We start from the raw sequence: 25,133 nt of genomic DNA, 5'->3' as shown, positions 1-25,133 counted from the left end.
TTTAAAACCTTACCTTTTCCCATATGTATAGTGCCGTGTGCTGCAGGTCACATTTCCCGCTCTGGCATAATGCCATGCTACCCTTGTCCCAGGGATTACTATCAACCCAGCTCAGGGAAGTCGTTCTGTCTGGCCTGTCCATTCTATGGAACAACCACGGTCACTGGGGCAACCTCCCGTAGTGACTGCTCTGGTAAGGAAAAAACATACAATTACTTTGTTAAATGGCAATGACAGACATCGAAAATATCCAGAAAGCAAATACAAAATAAACAACAATTTTTGCTTTACAAGGTTTCAATTCTGTGCATATACCAGAAACTGCCAGCTTACTGATACCAACACCTCTGGAGAAAAGATCAAGATCAAGAGCAAATCAGGTAAAATTTGATGAAGAATACTTATACATGAATCACTTTATTAATGTAGTACATAGCACATGATGCAGCCTAAAAATGATAGAGGCATTAGCTTCATCCAACCCCAAAGAGGAAGAAAAGGGGAATATCTGTCTGAGAGATGGACAACAGAAGTCTTTACACGGTGAGTTTTTAAGATCTGGAATGTACTGTCTGAAAGTGTGATGAATGCAGGTCTTTTCATGACTTTAAACAATATCTAGCAAAAGCACTTGAAGGTAAGAGATTTGTAGGGTTCTGCACTAAGAGTAGGAGAAGATGATTGACTCGACTTTTTTACAAGGAACAGGCAAGCGCTCATGATGTCCTTCTCTATTCTGAAAATATTTCTCTCAGTACCTAAAATTGATCTTAGAATACGCCCAAGTGTTATTTGAATTTCCTTCATAAACACACCTTTACGGCATCACCACACAATGGTACTGTATAATTTACTCTACTGGTTCTCTTTCACCATTCAGTACAGGGCATGGCAAGTTCCTACCCGAAAGTGCTAGAGCTTGTTTCAGAATATACAGTAATTTTAATTCTACAACGCTTGTTTTGGTTTCATTGATCACAGCCCCAAAGTTCTACATTTATATTGCACCTATCAAAACGTTAGCACATTCCTGAGCATTATAACCACACAAGGCAGGAACTGTGATAGCCCAAGTGTGCACAAGGCTGTTTCACAAAAAGTAACACAATAATTCCTAGATAACCAGGTTGACTGAGCAACACATAGAACAGTCCGGCACAGGAGCAGGCCAACTGGCACACAATATTGGCCAAAAAGCAAATCGAAAGCACCCATACACTAATCCCTCCTACCTACATAATGTCCATATCCCTCCCTCTTTCTCACATTCATGTGCCTATCCAAACATCTCTTAAAAGCCTCAAATGTATTTGCTTCTACCACCATACCAGGCAGCACATTCCAGGCATCCACCACTCTCTGTGTAAAAAACTGATATGGAAATTGCAGTGACCTCTTTGACCTTGAAAGACAGAAGGAGCCTCAGTTTAATCTCTTTCCTTAAGAACATCTGCTTCTGCAAATGCAGCACTCCCTCAGTTCTGCACCTGAAGTGTCAACTTGTACTTCAGACTCAGGTTCTAGGAGTGGGAATTAGACTATAATCTTTAGACATTGCATGGCTGCCATATCATTTATGATGCAATGCATCCAACTGTTATTTTTGAGGACCTATAACAAAAAATGTAGAAATGACTGTTTCCCATATGAAACTAGCAGCGTGTTATTGTCAAATCCAGCCATTGGTTAACATTGATAAATCCCTTAAAAGCTACAAGCCACAATGTTGCAACAGTTACTGCTGCTGTCTCACAGCTTCAAGGGCCTCTGTTCACCCTGACATGGGCTCTCCTTGACACGTTTGTTGGTAAATTATCTACTGTTCATTGCCCTTCTGTGTAGGTTAACGGAAAAATGAATTGTAGGGAGCAGATGAGCATGTTTAAGAGAAAATAAGGTGCAAAGAAGTTTGGAGAGGGAGAAGTTGGGCTGATGGGATTGCTCCCCTGCAGTAAATGGGCCAAAGGCCATCTACTGTATCGTTATATGATAAATATTGAAAGCCTCATTTTTGGTAATCTGGGATAATTATTTTTTTTTCTTTTATATGAAGGAGTTCAATGATTGCTTCATGCAGCCATGCCAACATAATGGAAGTTGTGAAAGTATCGGGTCTGGATATGCTTGTGTGTGTCAGCCTGGATTTACAGGTGGGTGTAACATTTTCACACTCCATTCATCCACGCACCACAGCAGCAGCATTTCATTTATGCCCTGTGTTATGTATTAGGTACCAACTGTGAAACAAATATCAACGAGTGTGCCTCAGACCCCTGCCAAAACAATGCAGCCTGCCAGGATGGGATTGGGAAATTTGTGTGCTTGTGTCAGCCTGGTTTTATGGGTGAGTTACCTCTCAAGAATAACCTCTGCTGGCCTAATGAGAAACAGTAGATTCCCTCCAGCACATGTTTTTTGGATTACTTTGTTCACTAATTGCACCTGGAACTTTTTAAATGACAATTGATCACCAGGATTGCAGCATTCATCATGCATGAATGAATAAGGAAGTCCAGTGGCGTCTTACCAAAACAAAAGTTTACATAAGCGATCTCAAGGCAAGGAGTTAATTAACTCGAAAGAATCTCAGCAATTGGCAGTACTTGAGGAAGCCCATAAAGCACTTTTGAAGTGTCTACCACTTCACAGAACAGTTTTTTAATACTTTTGATTCTCCATTTGTTCAATCATTTTCAACATTTGTGTAAAAGATGTATCTTTTTCTCAATGGCAAAAATGTTCTAGGAACTCATCTCAAAGACAACTCGCTCCATATTCTGTGTAATAAATCATGACTCCCCACCACCAAGAAAGAAACAGGCTTTTATTCTTTTCTCTCTCTAATGGCTCCACTGTCACTATCAGAACAGCATAAGCAATTGAAAATTTTAAGCCTTATTAAGTAAGGGATGGCTGAATCTTTAACATCACACTAGTCTATAATAATTGCAAACAACCTCTTGAGTTCTGAAAGGCTATGTGTAGAGCATCATTCCCTCTATTCCATGATCATTTTTAAAGCATTAGAATATATTAAAAGTATTTTTGGTGTCTCATCTTCATTTATTTGACGTGTATGTATATCCTGAGCTGTGTTTCACTTTGCATCAAATATTAAGTATAATCTTTATTTTTTATTTCTTGCTGAGGATTGTTCATTTGATAGGTTGTTTAACCTACCGGTTAACTTTCTTCTTAACCGTTAAAGAGTCCACATTAAATAGTGATGTTGGAATTTGAAATCAATTGCAAATCCAAAAGTCCAGGCCAAAAGCTTATGTTGGTGTTTTCCAGGCCAATTGTGTGAAGAGGATCTGAATGAATGCAGCTCCCAGCCTTGCCTTAATGAAGGAAAATGCATTGATGGGTTTAATGCTTATTACTGCAAGTGCACTCACGAGTTCAAAGGTAAAATCATCGTCGCTCCTCTGCACCCCTCAGAAAGTAACTCAATGAGGAAATAATCTACGGTCTTCGTTTTATTAATTTATTCAAGGACTGCCCTGTTTTCTAGAATTCTGACATCAATATTGCCCAGGAAATTTCAGAAGCACCAATTAGGGTGCATTCATGCAATGATTGGATAGAATGTATAGCTGAGGCATACGGATTCAATCCAATTGGTTCCTGCAGGATCTTATGCTCCACATTGACGTTTCATCCAACCATCAGAACCATGTTTAATATCACTGACATATGTCATGAAATTTGTTGTTTTGCAGCAGCAGTACAGTGCAAGACATAAAAATACCATCAGTTACAATAAGACATACGTATATAAAAAATAAATTAAACAAGTATACTTATATATAATTCTATTCCTTTCTCCTATATATTTTTACTTAGTTATGATTTCAATGCATCTCTGTTATTTATCCCAGCTACTCCCTGTGTCACTGAGTTCCAAATTTTCCCCATTTCCTGAACAAGGAAGTTTATCCTGTTGGATTATCTTGTGTTTAGAGCCTCTAGTCTGATCTCAGTTTGAAATCCCTTCTCCTTGTTAACCAACAAAAGCCCTTGGCATTTTGACAGAGAAAGGCGCACAGCTGTTTAACTGTATGACTTCTCAATTCTGATTTCAACCTTGTAAATATAGTTTATGTCAATAGAACAAAGAAATCTACAGTACATTATTGGCCCTTCAGCCCACAATGTTGTGCTGACCATGTAACCTAAGCTAGAAACTGCCTAGAATTTCCCAACTGCATAGCCCTCAATTTCTCTAAGCTCCATGTACCTATCTAAGAGTCTCTTAAGAGACCCTATTGCATCCACCCCTACCACCGTCGCCGGCAGTGCATTCCACGCACCCACCACTCTCGGTGTGGAAAAACTCACCTCTGACATCCCCCCTGTACCTACTTCCAAGCACCTTAAAACTATGCCCCCTCGTGTTAGCCATTTCAGCCCTGGGAAAAGGCCTCTGGCTATCCACACGAACAATGCCTTTCATCTGATACCCATACAAGTTGTTGTGAGGATAAGAAAACTGAAAGCCTTTTTCCTTCTCGATGGTTCTGTAATAGAATCCCTATGCTCATTATAATTACATAATGGTATATTTTTACTTCACAACTATTCCAGTTATTCCCGGACAGTTGATTATCATAGAATCTGAATGTAATATATCCAATATTCACGGAGCTAGAATTGTTGAAATGTAATTGAAAATCGAACTGGTTCCCTCTTACCTTTCAGGTTAACCTGAAACCCTTAGCCTACACAGGACTGCAGCCTCATGTTACCTGGTTGACTCATAATTGCCCCCTTTGGGCCCACCTCCTTCTCAGCAGCAAATAGACATGGGCAAATTCACCCATATATTGTAAAAGAAAATCAAAAGGCTTGGTTAGCGAGATGGGATTATGTGCTGACAAACTGATCACGAGTGAACAAAAAGAAATGCTGAAAGAAAGTCAGTAACACCTTTTACGCCCTCTCAAAATATGCCACAATGGTTCATAATAAATAACTTTTGGAAGTGTAGTCACTGTTCAGAAAACCACTTATACCTACGACAAACCTCCATCAGAGGATGGTGTTAACAACCAGCTAATCAGTTTTACTAATGTTGTTTAAGGGATGAATATTGTTCAGCATACCAGGAACAACAACAAATTAATGTTCAAAAAATACTGATGGTTCAAATACGATATCCCCTCATCGTTCGTCGCTCAATGGAGTCTGAAGGATAAGGGAGTATCTTATTAAAACCTACCGAATACCGGATAGGGAGGACGTGGTGAGAATGTTTCCACTTGTAGGTGAGTCTAGGGTCTGAAGGCACAGCCTCAGAATAAAGGGACAATCCCTTTAAAACTGGGATGAGCAGAAATTTCTTCAGCTACAGGACTGTGAACGTAAGGAATTCTTTACCACAGAGGGCTGGGGAGGCAAAGTCATATTGTCTATTTAAGGCAGAAATTGATAGGTTCTTGATTGGCAAGGGGTTAAAGGTTACAGAAAGAAGGCAGGATGAATAGGGTTGAAAAAATAAACAGCCAAGATTAAATAGTGGAGCAGACTATTGGCTGAATGCCCCAATACTGCTCCTGTATCTCTAGTCTTATGGTCTTACTTCACCACCTTACTTCAAAATAGTGCCATGAGGTCTTTCATGAAATTCTAATAAGAATTTCAATTTAGTGTTTCGTCTGAAAAAAAAGATAACCTTGACAGTGAACCATTTCCTTAATCAGCTGAGATTTCTGTGCTCCAGTCTCAGCAGTGAATCCCACAGCTTTCTGACTCAGATTTAAGATTGCAGCCCAGTAAACCACATCCTACATTTATAAAGGCAAATGAATTCAGAATACAGTGATAGTATAGAAATGACAAATAAACTCATCTTGGGCTTCAAGCCAGGTACAGGTATTGATTATAACCGATGTTTCGATAACAAACTCTGCCATCTTCAACAGGGATGATGCCTGGGCATGTCTAGTCCAGTGGTATTTATACCCTTATCATCCCTCCCTTCTGATTGATTAGTCTTCATCCAATCAGGTTTCCATTGTCCCATATTGTTTACAATCGAATTCCAATTCTTACTCAGAAACTGTGGAAGTATAGGAAAGATAGGCAGTAGGGATGGGTTCTGCCTCGTTGTTAGGTTTCCTGGTTTTTCTGCTAGCCCTTTTAAGGATCTGATTGACATCCTTCACCTTGTTCACTATATATCCACGGTTTCTGGAAGGGTCACCAGGATCGTGTAGAAATATCGGATTAATGCCATCCACAAAACTGTAAGGAAGCTCTAATCACAGTTTATGTGGGTCAAAGATGACCTGGGACTCACAGTGACTGTGTTTACAGGATTCCCTGTGAACGTGGAGCGGTGTATATCGGCCAGACGGAACGCACACTGGAAACCTGCATCAAGGAGGTGTATCTGTTTAGGTTACCTGGTGAAATCAGTGGTAGCAGAGCATTGCATTCACAATGGCCATAGGATTGACTTCGACAGCACAAAACTACTGTGCCTCACCAATGGCTTTTGGGACCGCCTGGTGAAGGAAGCTATTGAAATAAAATTAGAGAGGAAAAGAATTTTAACTAGGATGAAGTCTTGGTCTAAATAAGAATTAGAACTTGATTGTAAACAAGGTGGGGCAGCAGAAACCTGATCGGTTGAGTTCTAACCAATCAGGACGGACAGAAAACAGGGGTATAAATACCACCAGACTAGACATGTCCACGCATCATCCCTGATGAAGATGGCAGAGTTTTTCATCGAATCATCGGTTATAATCGATATTTGTACCCGGCTGGAAGCCCAAGAAGAGTTTATTTCTCATTTATGCCAGGAAAGCACTAGTTCAATTTTCAATATAGAAATGATTTCTAGGCTCAATCCTGAGAGATACCCTCTACTTCTGACTTTGTTAGTTGCACCTTTGCTGTACTTGTTTAACTATTTACTTTCTCCCCCCGCCCCCAGGAACCCATTGTGAACTGGATATTGATGAGTGCCTTTCAAAACCATGCCTCCACAATGGGGCATGCCACAATTTGATTGGTGGATTTCACTGTGCGTGTCAGGCCGGTTTCCTAGGTGACACATGTGAAATTAACATCAATGAATGCACCAGTATGCCTTGTCTGAATGGAGGGTCATGCATTGATGGCATCAATGGCTTCAGGTGAGAATCTCTGCTTCACATGTTGAGCTGTAGCAGATTGAGAGGTTTAACAGGCGGGATGCTGAAGATTTTTTTTGCCTAGTGAGCATAGACAATGGAACAGGAATAGCTTATAAGCTCATTTCTTCCTGATCTTCCTCTCCCATTACAAAGAAGGCATGGCATCGAGATGAAAGGAAAGGTTAAGGAGCAAAATAGTTCATAATGCACATAAGTGTATGACAAACATAACTGATAAATATGGCTTTAGCTGTATCAATGCTGAGTGCAGTTTAAGGATACCTTTGTTTCCGTTTTTAGATTTAAAAAAAAATGCTGATTGTTTTTTAATTTATTTCTTTACATAGATGTCAATGTCCTGTAGGCTATGGTGGCTTGCTCTGTGAAACAGACGTGGATGAATGCAAATCTAATCCGTGCTTGAACCAGGGTGTGTGTACCGACATGCTAGGCTCATACATCTGCAAATGTCCACCCGGCTTCAATGGGACCCGATGCGAAATGGGTAAGTTTTAACCACAATCCATTATAGTATCAGGCCAAAGCTCAATCCAAGTTAACATCATGCATGAGCTGAAATAGTGATTCAACGCTATGATGCAGAGAGATCATGATGGCTTTAACTTGGATCACGAGTGCAGAGTGCACAATATTGAATCGACTGTCCGTCCAGCATTGCCCCCTCACCCATTTTCAATTATTTCATGCTGATAGTTCATTACCCTCTCCATGTAACTTCCAAAATAAGAACAGGGTCATAGAGATTTATGACATGGATTGAGGCCATTCTGCCCTTTGTGCCTGCTGGTCCAGAAGGCACCAAACAACCTGATACCACTTCCCAAATATTGGCTTGTATCCTTGCCTATCATAGCACAGGTAGTACCCATCCAGGCCCTATTTCAGGATGATGAGGGTTTGTGTCTTCACAACCCTTTTAAGCAGCATTTCAGATAACTACCACCCTTTACCTTCTCATCTTTGTATCAGTTACTGCACAATTGTATATCTAGCTATTAATGCATTCAATCTAGAGTTGTACCCAGTTCTAACATAGGTTTCTTTGTTAAAGCTGTTGGGGAAAGCAGCCCATAGCAAATTCTTCCAGTTTTCAGAGTTCTCAAAAATACGAAGAATAATTGTTTGAAAATGCCATCACGAAAGTCCTAAATAGGAGCCTCTCAGTTTTAATTCAATTGAGTTGATGTAATTATACATTTAAGATATCATCTGCACCACCTTTGTTTCCTCATTACATGTTGTGAGCTAATTCTGTCCTCTTTCTGTAGAGATGTCCTCCAACTTTAACCTGAATTTTGATGTTTCGGGGATCTATGGCTATGTTCTATTAGATAATGGCTTACCAACGCTCAGTGCACTTACCTGTGCTTTCTGGATGAAATCTTCGGATACCACAAACTATGGGACTCCAATTTCCTATGCCTTGAATACTGACTGCGACAATGCCTTCCTGCTAACAGATTACAATGGGTAAATTCAATTACACTAATAACTAATTGCAATTCTTGGTATCATTCACCTAATAGAGGGTGATCTTAACGGCCTGTTATCATTCACCTAACAGAGGGTGATCTTAACGGCCTGTTATGTATCAGTATTTATCTCAAGACCTTGTCCTTTGGAATAAATCCTTTCACAGATGCAAATTTACTATGTACTTCAAAATGCAACCCTTACACAAACTTTATCTGACATAAGGAGCCGTAAATAAGAAATTATTCTCAGTTAATGATGGTCAACAATGATCAAATGGCATGACTACTAACCATTCAAAAAGTGCAAAATGCCATATACAGGCTGAAACCAACATATGTATTTACTCATAGGAAGACAAATGCACTTACTGGAAATACAGAGGCTAAAACAGTAAAACTCACTATAAGATATTGGATGCATAGAGTTATAGACCACTACAACACAGAAACAGGTCCTTCAGCCCATGTAATCCATGTTGAACTGTTACTCCTCCTAGTCCCAATGGCCTACACCTGGACCATAACCCTTCTACCCCTCTATCTATGTACTTATCCAAACATCCCTCAGATGTTGCAATCAAACCCACACCCACCCTTCCGCTGGCTGCTTATTCCACACTTGCACCTGAGTGAAGATCTCCCACAGGTTCCCCTCAGATATTTCACCTTTCACCTTTAATCTATGACTGCTAGATCTAGTTTCACCAAACTTCTAAAGAAAAAGCCTGTTTACATTTATCTTATCTATAGCCCTCATAATTCTGCATCCCTCTATCAAATCTACCCTCAATCTCCTACACTCCAGGTAAAAAAAAACCCTCACCTATTCAAACTTTCCTTATAAATCAGGTCCTCAAGTCCCAGCAACATCCTTGTAAATTTTCTCTGTACTCTTTAAATCTTATTGATATCTTTGCTATAGGTAGGTGACCAAAACAGCACACAGTGCTCCAAATTTGGTCTCACCAAAGTCTTACATAACTTCAATGTAACACCTCAACTCTATACTTAATACCCTGATTTACGAAAGCCGATGTGCCAAAAGCTCTCTTTTTGACCCTACCTACATGTAACGCCACTTTCAAAGAACTATGGATCTGAATTCCCAGATCCCCTTGTTCTAGCACATTCATCAGTGCCTTATCATTTACCATGTAAGTCTTACCTACGTTTGTCCTCGCAAACTGCACCACCTCACACTTGTCTATATTAAATTCCATCTGCCGTTTTTGCAGCTGGTAAAGATCCCTCTGCAAGCTTTGATAACCTTTCTCACAATCCATTACACTCACACTGATGTCATCTGCGAATTTGTTGATCCAGTTTGCCACACTATCATCCAGACTGATGACATAAATGACAAAGAGCAACAGACACAGCACCGAACTCTGTGAAATACCACTAATCATAAGCTTAGAGTCAGAGAGACTGCCTCTCTCTGGTTTCTCTCCCAAAGTCACTGTTAAAGCCAATTTACTACCTGAATGCCAAGCAACTGGACCTTCGTGACCAGCTCCCACACAGGACTTTGTCAAAGGCCTTGTTAATATCCATGTAGGCAATGTCCATGGCCTATCCTTCATCAACTTACAAGAGTAACCTCCTCAAAAAACTCTACAAGATTGGTTAGGCATGACCTACCATGAACAAAGCCATGTTGACTATCCCTAATCAGGCCCAGTGTATCCAAATAATAGTATATCCTGTCCTTTAGAAGACCTCTAATAATTGAAATATTGATTATTTAAAAATTAATTAACTATTAAAAAACTGTTGACATCAGATTCACCAGCCTATAATTTATGGCTTGTTCTTAGAGCCTTTCTTGAACAATGGAACATCCTAAGAATTTGATTATAAGATCTTTAAAATCTCAATAAATTATATATTTCTAATCCTGAATCTCTAACATCATACATGTTCAGTCTAAAAACGTTACATAAAGCATTAAAAAATCTTAGTTTTTGTTTTAAAATTGTGCTACTGAAACTCCATTTATTTTCATTAAAAAATTGTAATTTTTCCATGCTGATGAGATATTTTAAAGTTACAAAGCCATATTTAATGATTTAAAATAGAACATTGAATGACTACAGACAGATATTATTGCTACTGATTAATCTCTTGAATGAAGTAATTATCCACCTTAAAGATCTTTCAGAAGCTGAGATTACGACTAACTGCTGAAAGCAAAATTGTATGACATGTGAATATCATATAAGGATCAGAACACACATTATTTTCCTCTCTCACCAGAAAGCAGCTATGACATCATTGCTAATATGCAACAAACAATTAAACTAGCTTAGAAATTACACTCTTATGTTGTTTAATAGATTATGGAAAAATTTGAAATACTAAAGAATGGATGTGCATTGGGTAGGGAGTTCCTGTATTTTTGACCTTGTGATTATTCCATCAGTCTCTTGATGTATCTTGAAAATGGTGAAAGGCCTTTGGAAAGTTAGGGGACCAGTCACTAGGCACAGAATATCCAGCCTCTGACCTGCTTCTACTGTTTTTGTTGTATTTATGTGACTTGGATATAAATTATAGGTGATTAGACTTACTCTTCTTGGAGATGTTATGAATACTATATGCCATTTAGCAGCCCATGTCTGACATTTTGCAGACAGGGACAGCTTGAGGACAATCTGAGATGTTGTGAATGGAACTAAAAACTGTGCAATACTCAGCAAATGTTTCTACTTCTGACGTGTAATAGAGAGAAAGTTATACTGTGGGTGAAACAGCTGAAGATTGTTGTGCTTAGGAACCCCTGCAATATTATATAGATTGACTTCCCAAATTGATTTACGAACTAATTTCAAGTAATTTATCCATTGCATTTGTTTCAAGGATTAGTTGTTCTGACATATTGATGATAAAGAACAGGTCAGATGGCACTGCCTTAATTGCAGAGCTAACTATTCTTTCCATTTCTCCGGATCAGTTGGGTGTTGTACATCAATGGCAAGGAGAAGGTAACTGATTGTCCCTCAGTCAACGATGGGAAATGGCACCACATTTCCATCACGTGGAATAGCACAGGCGGCGTATGGAGAGTTTACATAGATGGAAAAGTCTCTGATGAAGGCAAGGACCTTTCTACTGGACTGAGTATCCCAGGTAATATACCGATAGAGCTTCAATGCAGATGTTTCATTAACAGTTAGTTGCCTTTATAAGGGTTTATTGAAAGGTCTGAAAAATGCCCATCTTTATTTGTAAATAGTATTATTTTAAGTGTGACAAGTTATAGAACTCTCTGGCATCGAACTATTAAAAAATATTGGATGGCTACTGGCTAACTACTGGATGGCTATAATTCATGTTCTTTGCCTGTTCTTGGAGCATTTAATCTGTGTTCCTCCTATTTGTCCAGCCTATAGATAGGATAAATTGAAAAGCAAAATGTACAGCCAATGTCATTCTGCTGATGTGAAAGTTGTGTCCTAACCTGGCAAGTCTCGATTTAGATTTACATTTCATAGGATCCTAAATCTCAGATTTGCAATGACATCCAAACAATGAGACTGAGGCTGGGGGTTTGGTATACGTCACCAAACTCTTTTCATTGTATCAAATCCTGAGGGATATTCGCAAATCATAACAACTTAGATGATAAAGCAATAGTATGATTTTTAACTTTCTCCTACACTGATTTTCCTCTATAAAGTAACCTATGCTTTGGTGACATTGTGTCCGAGATAAAGGATTCAGGATCGATGATGTACTTTTATTGGAATATCAGTCATAAGGGCCAGAAGTTGTCCAGCATAACCAAGTCCACCAGTACCTGTAGGCTAACCTTAATTGAAAAAATGTATTAATATATAAGATATGTACACTAAAGCACGATGGTAAAGGGCATTTTAAATATGGCTGTAAGAAAAATGTGGGAGTGAAATGTCTGAAGTAGAAATAGAAAATGCTGCGATTATTTTGCAAATTAATTAAAATTATTCAGGTCCAGAGAAAGCTAACATTTGAGGTCAGTGATCTTTCACCAGTTCTCATTTCTCCATGGAATTTTGAGTACTTTCTATTAGAAATACAAAGCACTATTTTCTGTTATGTGTACCTTGCTGTATGGTGCAGCAGTCTAAAGGAAAAGGGAGTGTTTCAAATGTTACAGATCTATAACCACTATACTTAATTCATTTCTTGTCCATCTATATTTCCTTTGAATATGCAATCTTGAATTTTAACAATGATTGATTATATCAATCAAGAGAGTTTACACAAGTAAAGATCTAATGATGTAAAGATTGTTTCCCCACAAAGCCATAGCTTTGCATCCTATATGTCTTCATATCTATATTAGTGTGTGGTATTGTAAATGTTGCTTTAAGTTTATTGGATATGCTATTACCTTTAGAAAATTGCCACTTGGTTAAGTATAACAACATTGAATGTGCTATAAACCAGTCTGAATCTGACTGCCACAACAAACCTGAGTGTTTCCTTGATGCACCCAGCCTCAGCAAGTTCAAATTAACTTTATGGTATCAGAAGAACCAAAAATATATTACACTTCCCTTTCATATGCAATTTCTATTGTAGCTGATAGCTGTCCCTATGAAATACAGAAAATCTTCATCTTAGATGTACAGAAGACTGCAAATATTGGAATCTGGAGCAAAACAAAATGCTTTAGGAACCTCGCATGTCGAGCAGCGTCTGTGATGCAGGAATTGTCAACATTGCAGAATGAGATCTTGCATCAGGACAGAGAAGGGAATGGGAAGATAGTCATAGACTTGTACAACACAGAAACAAGCCATTCCATCTAACTTGTCCATGCCAGCCAGGATATCTAATCGAGCTGGTCCCATTTGCCCACACTGGGTGAGTAGCCCTCTTTGCAACCATGTGCAAAGTAACCAGTATAATGAGGCGAGGGGGAAGGTAGGTGATATGTAGACTGAAGAGAGGTGAAGGATGGCAGGATAAAGGAGCCAGGTGGAGAAGGAGGAGGAATGGAGTTGGGGACAGCTGCTGGAGAGTGATAGGTGGGAACACAATGATAACCAGAGCTGGAATTTGTTAAGTTAGAAAGGTGATACTGGCGACCATTGGTGGAGAGATGAAAGGCAGATGGAAACCAGGAGGAAGGGATCAGATAGATGAAGTGAGTGGGTAGGAGCTGGGTGGAACCAGGAGGAGAAGGGGGATGAAAATGAAGGATTTGGTGTTTTAGTAAAAGGTACAAAAACATAAGGACCAGAGGTGGGTTGGAAGAAGAACAAAAGTAACACACAGAAGTTACAGTAAGTGTTACCTGAAATTAGAAATTTCAATGTTCATGCCACTGCGTTGTAGGGTTACATGAGGAATTCATCTAGATTGTGTTGGGCCTCATTCTGACAGTGGAGGAGGTGCAGAAATGGGAAGAGGAGTTGAAAATGACGTGCATCTGGGAACTCGGGATGGTCATTGCAGACAGAACACAGGTACTCTGCAAAATCATCATTCATTCATTCAATCATCACACAGCCACCTGTGTAGAGGAGGCTGCACCGGGAGCACCAGAAGCAATAGACAAGGTTGGCAGAGGTGCATGTGAATCTCTGTCCCACCTGGCATGGCCGTTTAGGTCTCTGGATGTTAGTGAGGGACAAATGTAAGAATAAGTATTGTACCTCCTACAGTTTTGGGCAAAGTACCAGTGTCAGGGAGGGGTGTGATGGATGACCAAGTGGCCCCCACAGAAGATGCAAAGGGGTAAGGATGAGGAGATGTGGCTATTGGTGGGATCCTGTTGGAGTTGGCAGAAACAGCAAAGAATATTGTGCTAGATGCAAAGGCTAATAGGGCAAAAGGTGGGGGCTGGAGAATACAAACTCTGTTCTGTTTGGAGGGAGGGGGATGAGGAAATGCAAATGTACTCCATCAACCACAGCAGAAGGGAAGCGACGTTTCCTTAAAAAATACATTTCAGCTATCCTGGAATGAACACAAGACCATAAGACATAGGGGCAGAATTAAGCCATTTGTCCCTTGAATCTGCTCCATCATTCCGTCATGGCAGATTTATTTTCCCTCTCAACCCCATTCTCCTGCTTTCTCCCGTAACCTATCAACCTCAGCTTTACACGAGGAATTCTGCAGGTGCTGGAATTTCAAGCAACACACATCAAAGTTGCTGGTGAACACAGCAGGCCAGGCAGCATCTCTAGGAAGAGGTACAGTCGACGTTTCGGGCCGAGACCCTTCGTCAGGACTAACTGAAAGAAGAGCTAGTAAGAGATTTGAAAGTGGGAGGGGGAGGGGGAGATCCAAAATGATAGGAGAAGACAGGAGGGGGAGGGATGGAGCCAAGAGCTGGACAGTTGATTTGCAAAAGGGATATGAGAGGATCATGGGACACTTTAGATGTACCCAATGACTTTGCTTGGCTTCTGCAGCAAATGAATTCTTGCTAAAGAAATTCCTTCTCATCTCTGTTCTAAAGGCAGTTCCCTGTGGTCCTAGACTCCCCCGCTACTGGAAACATACTCTCTACATTCACTAGCTAGACCATGGTTACCATCTGGAGGCAGTGGAAGCTTCTAAGGGGCTGGTGGGGGTGAGTTCAATTGCAAGGGGTGCAGCTGAGGGATTACAGGATTAATTTAAGAAATGAATGACTTATTATAAGCACTGATCCTCGGTGCCTCATAATTGATTACAATGATCACGTAGTCACCTCATCTCTTAGACTTCTCTTTGCTTGAAGTGCATTATAGTTGTTGAAAAGCAATGAGACACTTCTGTATTTGGAGATCTAAAAAAATTCCAGTGAGTACAGACTCACAGCCATCAAACACTCCTTATACATTAACCCTTTCACTCCCAGGATCACTCTCACAAGACTCCTCTGTACCCACTCTTATGCCAGTACATCCTTTCTTAGATATGGAGCTTAAAGCTGCTCACAATACTTAAAATGTGGTCTGGCCAATGCCTAATAAAGCCTTAAAATTACATCCTTGATTTTATATTTTAATCCTCTTGAAATTTGACTTGCATTTGACTTCCTTTCTACTGGTTCAAACTGCAGGTTAACCTTCAAGGAATCATGCATGGGGACTCCCACGACCCTTTTCACAGTCTGAATTCAGTCCCCATTTAGCAAATATTGTACACCTTTATTCCTTCTATCAAAGTGCATGATCATACACATCTCTACAATGTATTCCATCTGGTGTTTCTTTGCCCATTCTCCTAAACTGTCGAAGTCCTTCAGCAGACTCTCTGCTTCCTAAACACTACCTGCCCCTCCACCGGTCTTTGTATCCGCAAACTTCTTCACAAAGCTATGAATTCCTTCATCCAGATCATTAACATATAACGTGAAAAGCAGCAGACCCAACACTGCCTTCTGTGGAGTGCCATTCCAGAATCTAGTGGTTCTAGAAAGAATGCCATACGGAAAGCCTGCTCCGAGAGTAGGTGCAGCAGAGATGGAGAATCTGGGAGATAAGGATGACATCCTTACAAGAAACCGTGTGGGAAATGTGTCACCCAAGTAGATGTGGGCCTCAGTGGGTTTGTAGTAAATGTCAGTGGATAGTTTCTTCTACTTGTCACCTTTCATAACCTCAAAATATTTCAAGGCGTACAGAAGCGCAAAATCCTACACCACCAGGTTCAAGAACAGTTACTTCCTTTCAAATATTCAGCTCTTGAACCAAGTGACACAACCCTGATCAGAATCAGAATCAGGTTTATTATCACCGGCATGTGTCATGAAAATTGAACTGCAGTAGCAGTTCTATGCAAGAAAAATAAATAAATATATAACAGTATATGCATATTGAATAGATCAAAAATCATGCAAAAATAGAAATAATATATGTTAAAAAAGTAAGGCAGTGTTCACAGGTTCAATGTCCATTTAGGAATCAGATGGCAGAGGGAAAGAAGCTGTTCCTGAATCATTGAGTGTGTGCCTTCAGGCTTCTGTACCTCCTACTTGACGGTAACAGTGAGAAAAGGGCATGCCCTGGGTGCTGGAGGTCCTTAATAATGGACTCTGCCTTTCTGAGACACCATTCCATGAAGATGTCCTGGGTACTTTGTAGGCTAGTACCCAAGATGGAGCCAACTAAATTTACGACCCTCTGCAGCTTCTTTCGGTCCTGTGCCATAGCACCCCCCGCCATACCAGACAGTGATGCAGCCTGTCAGAACGCTTAGCGCGGTACAACTATAGAAGTTTTTGAGTGTTTTTGTTGACATACCAAATCTCTTCAAACTCCTAAAGTATACTCGCTGTCTTGCCTTCTTTATAGCTGCATCGATATGTTGGGACCAGATTAGATCCTCAGAGATATTGACACCCAGGAACTTGAAGCCACTCAGTCTCTCCACTTCTGATCCCTCTATGGGATTGGTATGTGTTCCTTCGTCTTACCCTTCCTGAAGTCCACAATCAGCTCTTTCATCTTACTGACATTGAGTGCCAGGTTGTTGCTGTGATACCACTCCACTAGTTGGCATATCTTGCTCCTGTACGCCCTCTTGGCTCCATCTGATATTCTACCAACAGTGGTTGTATCATCAGCAAATTTGTAGATGGTATTTGAGCTATGCCTAGCCACACAGTCATGGGTATATAGAGAGCAGAGCAGTGGGCTAAGCACACACCCCTGACATGCACCAGTGTTGATCATCAGCGAGGAGGAAATATTATCACCAATCCGCACAGATTGTGATCTTCCGGTTAGGAAGTCAAGGATCCAATTGCAGAGGGAGGTACAGAGACCCAGGTTCTGTAACTTTTCAATCAGGATTGTGGGACTGATGGTATTAAACGCTGAGCTATACTCGATGAACAGCATCCTGATATTGGTGTTTGTATTGTCCAGGTGGTCTCAGGCCATGTGAAGAGCTTAACTACAGTTTAACAGCACTGTGGTCACTTTGATCACTTTGCACTAAAATGACTTTGCTTATTTATTTTAATTTGTTCTTCTTTGTAAAATTGTGTATAATTTATATTTAATTTAAATTTTCCAATGAATGTTGCTTATGTGATGCTGCTGCATATACACTGTTAATTGTACTCACACATACATATAGTTGTTCATATGACAACAAACGCAACTTTGATTTTGACCTTGATCTTCACAGGCTGACATCACTGTTTTAAAATTGGACATGAGGCACCAGTTTGCAAGCAGCGAAGTCCCAATGTGAGAGACTGCTGTGGTGATGTTGGCTACAAAATAAGAATCAGAAAGGAGACCAGGGAATAACTACTTCGTGTGTCTTCAAAACAGGGCGATGAGATTTAGTATATCACGTGAGACAGCTGAGTCAACTCCTTTGACATCACAGCATTCTCTTGCCACTGAGCTGAAGTGAACACCTAGACTCTTGTGGTCGGGTCTTCAGAGTGAGATTTGAACCCATAACCTGCTTTTGAGAGTAGGAATATTTTTACCGAGTCATGTCTGAGTGCATTCCTTTGGCAATGTAACACAAGTGTTGAATGTGGGTGCTTCTGGGCTCCTATTGAAGCAATAGCAATGAAATTCATTGAAGCTTCAGAAGTGGTGTTTGTAAGTGGATTGAAAGGAATGCTTTTTACTTGATATCCCTCAGCACAACTGTGACCTTTGTTTCCCCAAGGATTTTCAAAGAATTAAATAATTAATTGCCTGTTGTGCCCTGGCACTAACATAAATTATAAAATGATTTCCGCTGCATCTCATAACAAAGCTTTCCTCATGGGCTAATGACATGTTGGAAGAACTGTCAGTCAAGCAGCTGTAATGAAAATACTTCAGAATTCCTTCCAGGTTCTTTTCTAATTTAAGCAGGATAAGGTATTTGCAAACAAAGAAGGCAATGTACACATGTTAAACCACAAGAAATCACTTTATTAGAGCTGGATAAAGCATACAATGCAGAGAGAAAAACAAGTGATTAATGACACAAACACAAGGAAATCTGCAGATGCTGGAATTTCAAGCAACACACATAAAAGTTGCTGGTGAACGCAGCAGGCCAGGCAGCATCTCTAGGAAGAGGTACAGTCGACGTTTTGGGCCGAGACCCTTCGTCAGGACTAACTGAAAGAAGAGCTAGTAAGAGATTTGAACGTGGGAGGGGGAGGGGGAGATCCAAAATGATAGGAGAAGACGGGGGTGGGGGAGGGATGGAGCCAAGAGCTGGACAGTTGATTGGCAAAAGGGTTATGAGAGGATCATGGTACAGGAGGCCTAGGGAGAAAGAAAAAGGGGGAGGGGGGGAAAAACCAGAGGATGGGCAAGGAGAATAGTGAGAGGGACAGAGGGAGGAAAACTGCACGTAAAAGACATTCAGTCTGTCAGTGAGAGGCACTTCACTGTCGTTGGCGTGCACAGTGGTCTTGTAGTCTGCTGTGGTCTGAATGCCTTGCCACATGTGCCACAGCATCCCAATCTCTCAGCAGTGGCCAGACCTCCGCTGTCAACCACGGCTCGGATTTGCTTTCACGGAGATGTGTTTAATGATGGCAATGTCGTCAATGCACTTCTCTGTGTAGCCCTCGTATTCATGTGATGGTCGTAGGCAGCTGCCACCTTGAACATATTCCAGGCCATGTTTTCAAAATAATCCTGTACAGTACTGCTGAGGTTGCTCCTTCTGGCCAGAAAAAGATCGGGATGTTGCTCTTTGCTGAATTCAAAACTGGATTATTTAAAGAATTTACAGCTATATCTATCTTTATCAACTGGTTTGATGCACTTAATCAGTTGTCTGTATGCAGGAATTAGCATAATAGATAAGTGGTCAGAGTACCCAAGGTGGGAGCGGGGGCAGTCGTGCAGGCACCACAGCTGTTGGTATAAACCAAGTCTAATGTGTTCTCATCTCTGGTAGCAAAGTCAACGTGCTTATAGTAATTATGCAGGACTATTTATAAAGTTAGCGTGGTTGAAGCTGCCGGCAACAACATAGAAACTATCGGGGTGTGTGGGTTAGAGGCCACTGATAGTTTCATAGAGCTCATATAGCACTTCCCCAACATTAGCTCAGAGACAGCCGTAATTACAATGGCAGTGAACTCCCTCGGTAACAAGAAGGGCCTACACTTCACCATATAAAAGCTTTCCCAGACAGGAGCAGTGAATTATCACTACGGAAGCATTGGTATACTGGTTCTTAGTAACATAGATACACAGTTCTCCTCTGTGGTTGTGGCATTTCTATCACCTGACACCCTCTAGCTGGATGGCCACTTCAGGGGTGCTATCCTGGAGCCATGCAGGAATCCTTCATTCACACTGATCCAGTCACAGATGCAGGCTATCTAGTTCATTTTCTAGCGGTCAAAATTTGAAAGCAAAATCAACGGGACTGCCAACCTGCAGAGTTTTGCCTTTAGCCTCACATGAGTACCACCTCGCTCGCCACGCTTCTATTTCTTCACACACCACTTCCGATGCCTTCTTCCCTGCTATCCTGCAGCTCACTAGTTGAGTAGACTGCAGTACTTGGTGTTCTTAATATCCAGCAGTGTCTTTCACGATCATGAGAAAGGCTTAACGGAGGAACAATTACACCTTTAGTTGGAGCCGGAATGGCCGCTGTGACCGGGCACACCATTATCTTGACAGAGGAGCTGCCTCACGAAGGCAACATCTATCATCAAAGACCCCCATCATCCAGGCCATGCTACCTCTGCCCAGCTGCCATCAGGCAAGAGCTACAGTAGCCTGAAGTCCCAGATCAGCAGGGTCAAAAACAATCACGTACACCCTTCCAAGCATTCGGTTCTTGAACCAACTGGCATATCACAAATCACTACACTTGAGAAACATTGTGACCACTTTGATCAATTTGCACAAAAATAGTCTGCACTTTTTTGTTCTAATTGTGCGCATTCTTGTAAAATACGGATAGTTTATATTTAATTTATGTTAGATTATGTTATGTTAGAAGCAACATCTCATATTCCATTCTAGGGAGACTGCAACCAATGACATGAACATCAATCTCTCTAACCTCTGGTAATTTCTCCCCCCCCTCTTTTTCCGTTCCCCTTTCTGGCTCCCCCTTACCCCTCCTGTTCTCCTCACCTCCTTCTGGAGCCCTTCCTCTGTTCCCTCCTGCCCTTGGGCCACTCTCCAGCTGCCACATCCCAACTTTTCACTCCCCCCCCCGCCCCCCGTAACCTCCCTTCCCCTTCACCTGATCACACCTATTACCTGCCAACTTGTACTCCTTCCCCGACTCCTCCCACCCGATGAAGGGTCTTGAACTGAAACGTTAACTGTGTATTCCTCTCCCTAGATGCTGCCCGACCCACTGAGCTCTGCAGCGTTTGTGTATGCCGTTCAGGATTTTGAACCTCTTGTGTTCTAAGTGTATGTTTGTTTTGTGAATGCAGTTTTTATGGCACTGTGTACCTGTGATGCTGCTGTAAGTAAGTTTTCCATTGCACCTGTGCGTACCTGTACTTGTGCGTATGATAATAAACTCAACTTTGATTTTGAATTGGCTCAAAACCTTTTTCTTTAAATTGCAATGATAACTTGTAAAGACAACAATTATTTAGTATGCAAGGGGTTATATATGATCACTAGGGGGAGCTTATACTTGGTATTTGAGTAGAGTTTGCAGTAGCGATGCATGTTCATGTAAATTTTGTCACATTCAATAACCTCCAGGGCTTTTGGGGGAGTATCATTTTTATAGAGGCTACAAAAGGTGAGTTTTAAGGAACATCTTAAAGAAGACGATGGATTGAAAAGCTCCAAGGCTTGAAAAACTAGTGGAGGAATGAGGAAGTGGGAAGGGGGTGGAATTCTAGACTTTGGGCTTTGGCAACACAAGGTATATCAGCCATGGAGGTTAGAGTTGTGAACTTGGTGAGTGAGAAGAAAGTACAGCTGTAGAAGGGTGTCATGTCCAGCAAGGATAAGACAAAACAAAGATTGAGCATGTTAAAATGAAAATACTGCTTGATTGCGATTGTCATAACGTCTTATCCATATCCAAGACAGTGCAGTCAAAGGAAAATGGTTCAGCTTATTGATATGAATCTTTACCTCTTGATTCCCAGATCTTCTGTGTTTATTTTAACATATGTATTTAGTCACAAAATCCTTCAAAATCATAAGCTGATTCTTAAAACAATCCCTCTTTCATCGGGTCCCATTCTAATTTTGGCATTACCAACTCTGAGATTCCTGGAGATTCTCTTACAGGGCATCTAATCTCCCATTATCTTGGCCCCCTCTCCCCCCCCCCCCCCCGTTAATCAACTGATACGTCTATCAATTGAAATGCAGACAAATCCCCTTAACTACCAACCTCAAATATGGTTATAAAGTTGTCCAAAAATACAATTGGAACAGTACTTCTTTCAATATCCATATACCCTGTATATATTTTTCTCCTTGCTGTTGATCTCAGTAGATATTGTTCTACAATTTCTAGACACTCTGGGCCCATCTTAGATGGTTATTTGCCCAGAGCAAAGAGATGTTTATATTTCTTATACGGGAGTGGGCAAATTCAGAAATCTGAGGTGCAAAGGGACCTAGGAATCCTCATGCAGGTTTCCCTAAAGGTAACTCGCAAGTTGAGTCGGTGGTAAAGTAGGCAAATGCAATGTCAGTATTCATTTCGAAAGGATTATAATATAAAAGCAAGGATGTGATGTTGAGGCTTTATAAAGCATTGGTCAGGCCACAGTTGAAGTATTGTGAGCTGTCTTGGGTACTTTCTCAAAGAAAGGATGTGCTGGCATTGGAGAGAGTCCAGAGAAGGTTCATGAGAATGAAAGGGTTAATGTATGAGAACTGTTTGATGACTACAGGCCTGTACCCATTGGAGCTGAGTAGAATGAGTGGATGGTCTCATTGAAACCTATCAAATACTGAAGGACCTAGACAGAGTGGATGTGGAGAGTCTATAGTAGGGGAGTCTAGGATCAGACAGCACAGCCTCAGAACAGAAGGATGTCCATATAGAATAGAGATGAGGAGACTACCTTTAGCCAATGGGTGGTGAATCTGAGTAATTCATTGCCACAGGTGGCTGTGAAGGCCAAGTCATTGGCTATATTTAAAGCAGTGGTTGATAGGTTCTTGATTAGTAATGGTGTCAAAGGTTACAGGGAGAAGGCAGGAGAATGAAATTGAGTAGGATAATAAATCAGCCATGATGGAATGGCGGAGCAGACTTGATAGGCCAATTGACCTAATTCTACTCAAATGTCTCATGGCCTTATATCATATCCAGATACTTTAGAAGGCAGAAACAGTGGGTAGGTGGAAAGTAAGAAACCAAATATTAAATTTAACACATTTGGACTGGTCATTCCAGTACTTTATATTTGTGTTACTGGTAGTATGGTCACAGGAACTGGATTGCCTTTTCTCAAAAGGTTCTCCTAGATTTTCAGGAACTTCAGATTAACTTCCAGAACCCTGTTGAGAACATTAGTGGGTATTTAATATAACATAGGTGTAGCTGTTGGAGTGCTTGTCAGGTTGCTGAGTGGACTGGGAGATAAAACCTCCAGGAACAGAGCATGCAACACAGAAGCTAGAGGAGACCAATCAGCTCCACATGCCTGTTCTGCTGTTAGTGATTCATCATCTGCCTTGACTTCACATCTTTCCCACATCTCCTAATATGTTTGTTTGTCCGCAATCTAATGTTTCCATTTGCACCTCTTCAGGTGGTGGAGCGCTGGTGCTGGGACAGGAGCAGGATCAAAGAGGCGAAGATTTCAACCCTGCAGAGTCTTTTGTTGGCTCGTTGAGCCAACTGAATATTTGGGATTATGACCTGACACCAGAACAGGTCAGTGGGCACCGTTGCCACGTTTGAAAGTAATTACATTGCTATAGCACTTTTCACCCCAAGGTGTTCCAAATTTCCAGAACCAACAAAGTACTTCTAAGGTACCGCTAAATGTGAACTTAATCTTTTGCTTAAACTTAAAGGTGATAGTGATCAGATGTTCTGTTTTGTAGATTTTTTTGAGAGGTAGGCATTGGCCCAGCCAGAATAACACAGCAGAAGAGGGAAACATATGAGGGTGAAAGACATAGAAGGAGTGTATTGATATGGATGAGATGAAGAAGGTTAGGAGGAAGAAGACCATTTTGGATTTGTTGGGCTAAATGTACCATTTAATGTATTTAATTCCTCGTAACTCTGTAATACGGCAGCCTCCAGAGTGAAAGAGGTTAGAAGACCATTTTCTAGAAATTAGAGGCTCCTGTATTAAAGAACTAAACATTGTTCATGATAATCCAAAAAGTGTTTTGTCTCTGTGCCCCCCTCTGGGAAGTCAAACAGCCAGAGAACCAAAATGCCATGCACTATTGAATAGGCTGTGCACGTTTGAAGCATTTCCTTCAGTATCACAGAAGTGAAGGAAATGATGGCATCTGTGGCCAAGGCTGAGATGTCAGTGGGGAGCTCTCACAATAAGGAGGTTCAAGGACAAATGATTTTACAAGTGATGTGGTCAATGGTCACTCCAGAGTTAGCTTGGATGACAGAAATAGAATTGGGTGAAAATATCCCCGGGACTTATTCAAGTGGTGATAAACCAGGCAGTTATCTGGGTGGATATAACAGGAAATTTAACTGTGAAAACAGCTTGAGAGATTTAGATCAGTGAAATAACCTGCAGAGCAGTGGTAAAAGTAACTGGAGTGAGCTTTTAACCAGGTGCAGTTTACCAGGTATAATGAATGATTGACTGAAGGAAAGAAATTGATTTTGTTTGTCCCATTCTCAGATAAAACTACTGGCTACTGCCTGCCCCAAAGACCTTAACAAGGGCAATGTCTTAGCCTGGCCTGATTTTCTGTCAGGAATCATGGGCAGAGTGAAGAAAGATTCCAGAAGTTTTTTCTGTGCAGGTAACTTCCCACATTACTCATGTAACATCCTTGTTTGTCTTTCACACAAAGGATTAAAATCTCTCCATCTATCCCCACCCACTCTGCCTGCCCTGTTTTTTCAGTACTAAGCTAATTCCTAAATAATCATTCAGAAAAAAAAATACTCGTTTCCATTTCCTTGTAGCTAAGGTAACCTAAATAAGCAATGATGTGTTTACTTCTATTTAATTTCATTCAGACTGTCCTGTGCTAAAAGGATCTCAGTCAAGTCTCCAGGTGTCAAGTACTGATTTGAAACCAGGGACAAGGGTTGAACTGTCCTGTGAACGTGGCTACAATCTTATTGGCGACCGGGTGCTGCATTGTCAGAACCTGGGAGCATGGAGCTATCCAATACCCTACTGTGAAAGTAAGTTGTCATCCATTTCATTTGTGCACTAATGACAAGCCCAGTGGTACAATTAATAGAGCTGCTGTCTCATCATCAAAGTTGCTGGTGAACGCAGCAGGCCAGGCAGCATCTCTAGGAAGAGGTACAGTCGAGGTTTCAGGCCGAGACCCTTCATCAGGACTAACTGAGGGCGACTGTATCTCTTCCTAGAGATGCTGCCTGGCCTGCTGCGTTCACCAGCAACTTTGGTGTG

At 41.0% G+C, this 25,133-nt stretch overlaps 1 protein-coding gene across 1 annotated transcript in view; it reads left to right on the top strand.

The window, feature by feature from the left end:
- The window catches only part of svep1 (sushi, von Willebrand factor type A, EGF and pentraxin domain containing 1), a 264,755-nt gene that overhangs the window by 155,021 nt on the left and 84,601 nt on the right, over positions 1–25,133 (top strand). Inside the window, exons 19-30 of the mRNA XM_072258150.1 lie at positions 32–193; positions 295–380; positions 2,054–2,150; positions 2,231–2,344; positions 3,295–3,408; positions 6,944–7,145; positions 7,493–7,650; positions 8,435–8,636; positions 11,595–11,770; positions 23,310–23,434; positions 24,384–24,507; positions 24,728–24,898. Of these exons, the coding sequence (XP_072114251.1) occupies positions 32–193; positions 295–380; positions 2,054–2,150; positions 2,231–2,344; positions 3,295–3,408; positions 6,944–7,145; positions 7,493–7,650; positions 8,435–8,636; positions 11,595–11,770; positions 23,310–23,434; positions 24,384–24,507; positions 24,728–24,898 (1,731 nt within the window). The remainder of the gene's footprint in view (positions 1–31; positions 194–294; positions 381–2,053; positions 2,151–2,230; positions 2,345–3,294; positions 3,409–6,943; positions 7,146–7,492; positions 7,651–8,434; positions 8,637–11,594; positions 11,771–23,309; positions 23,435–24,383; positions 24,508–24,727; positions 24,899–25,133) is intronic.

This window comes from Mobula birostris, chromosome 5 (genome assembly GCF_030028105.1).
Source record: "Mobula birostris isolate sMobBir1 chromosome 5, sMobBir1.hap1, whole genome shotgun sequence".
Lineage (NCBI taxonomy): Eukaryota > Metazoa > Chordata > Chondrichthyes > Myliobatiformes > Myliobatidae > Mobula > Mobula birostris.
This window is presented reverse-complemented; position numbering and strand designations above follow the sequence as displayed.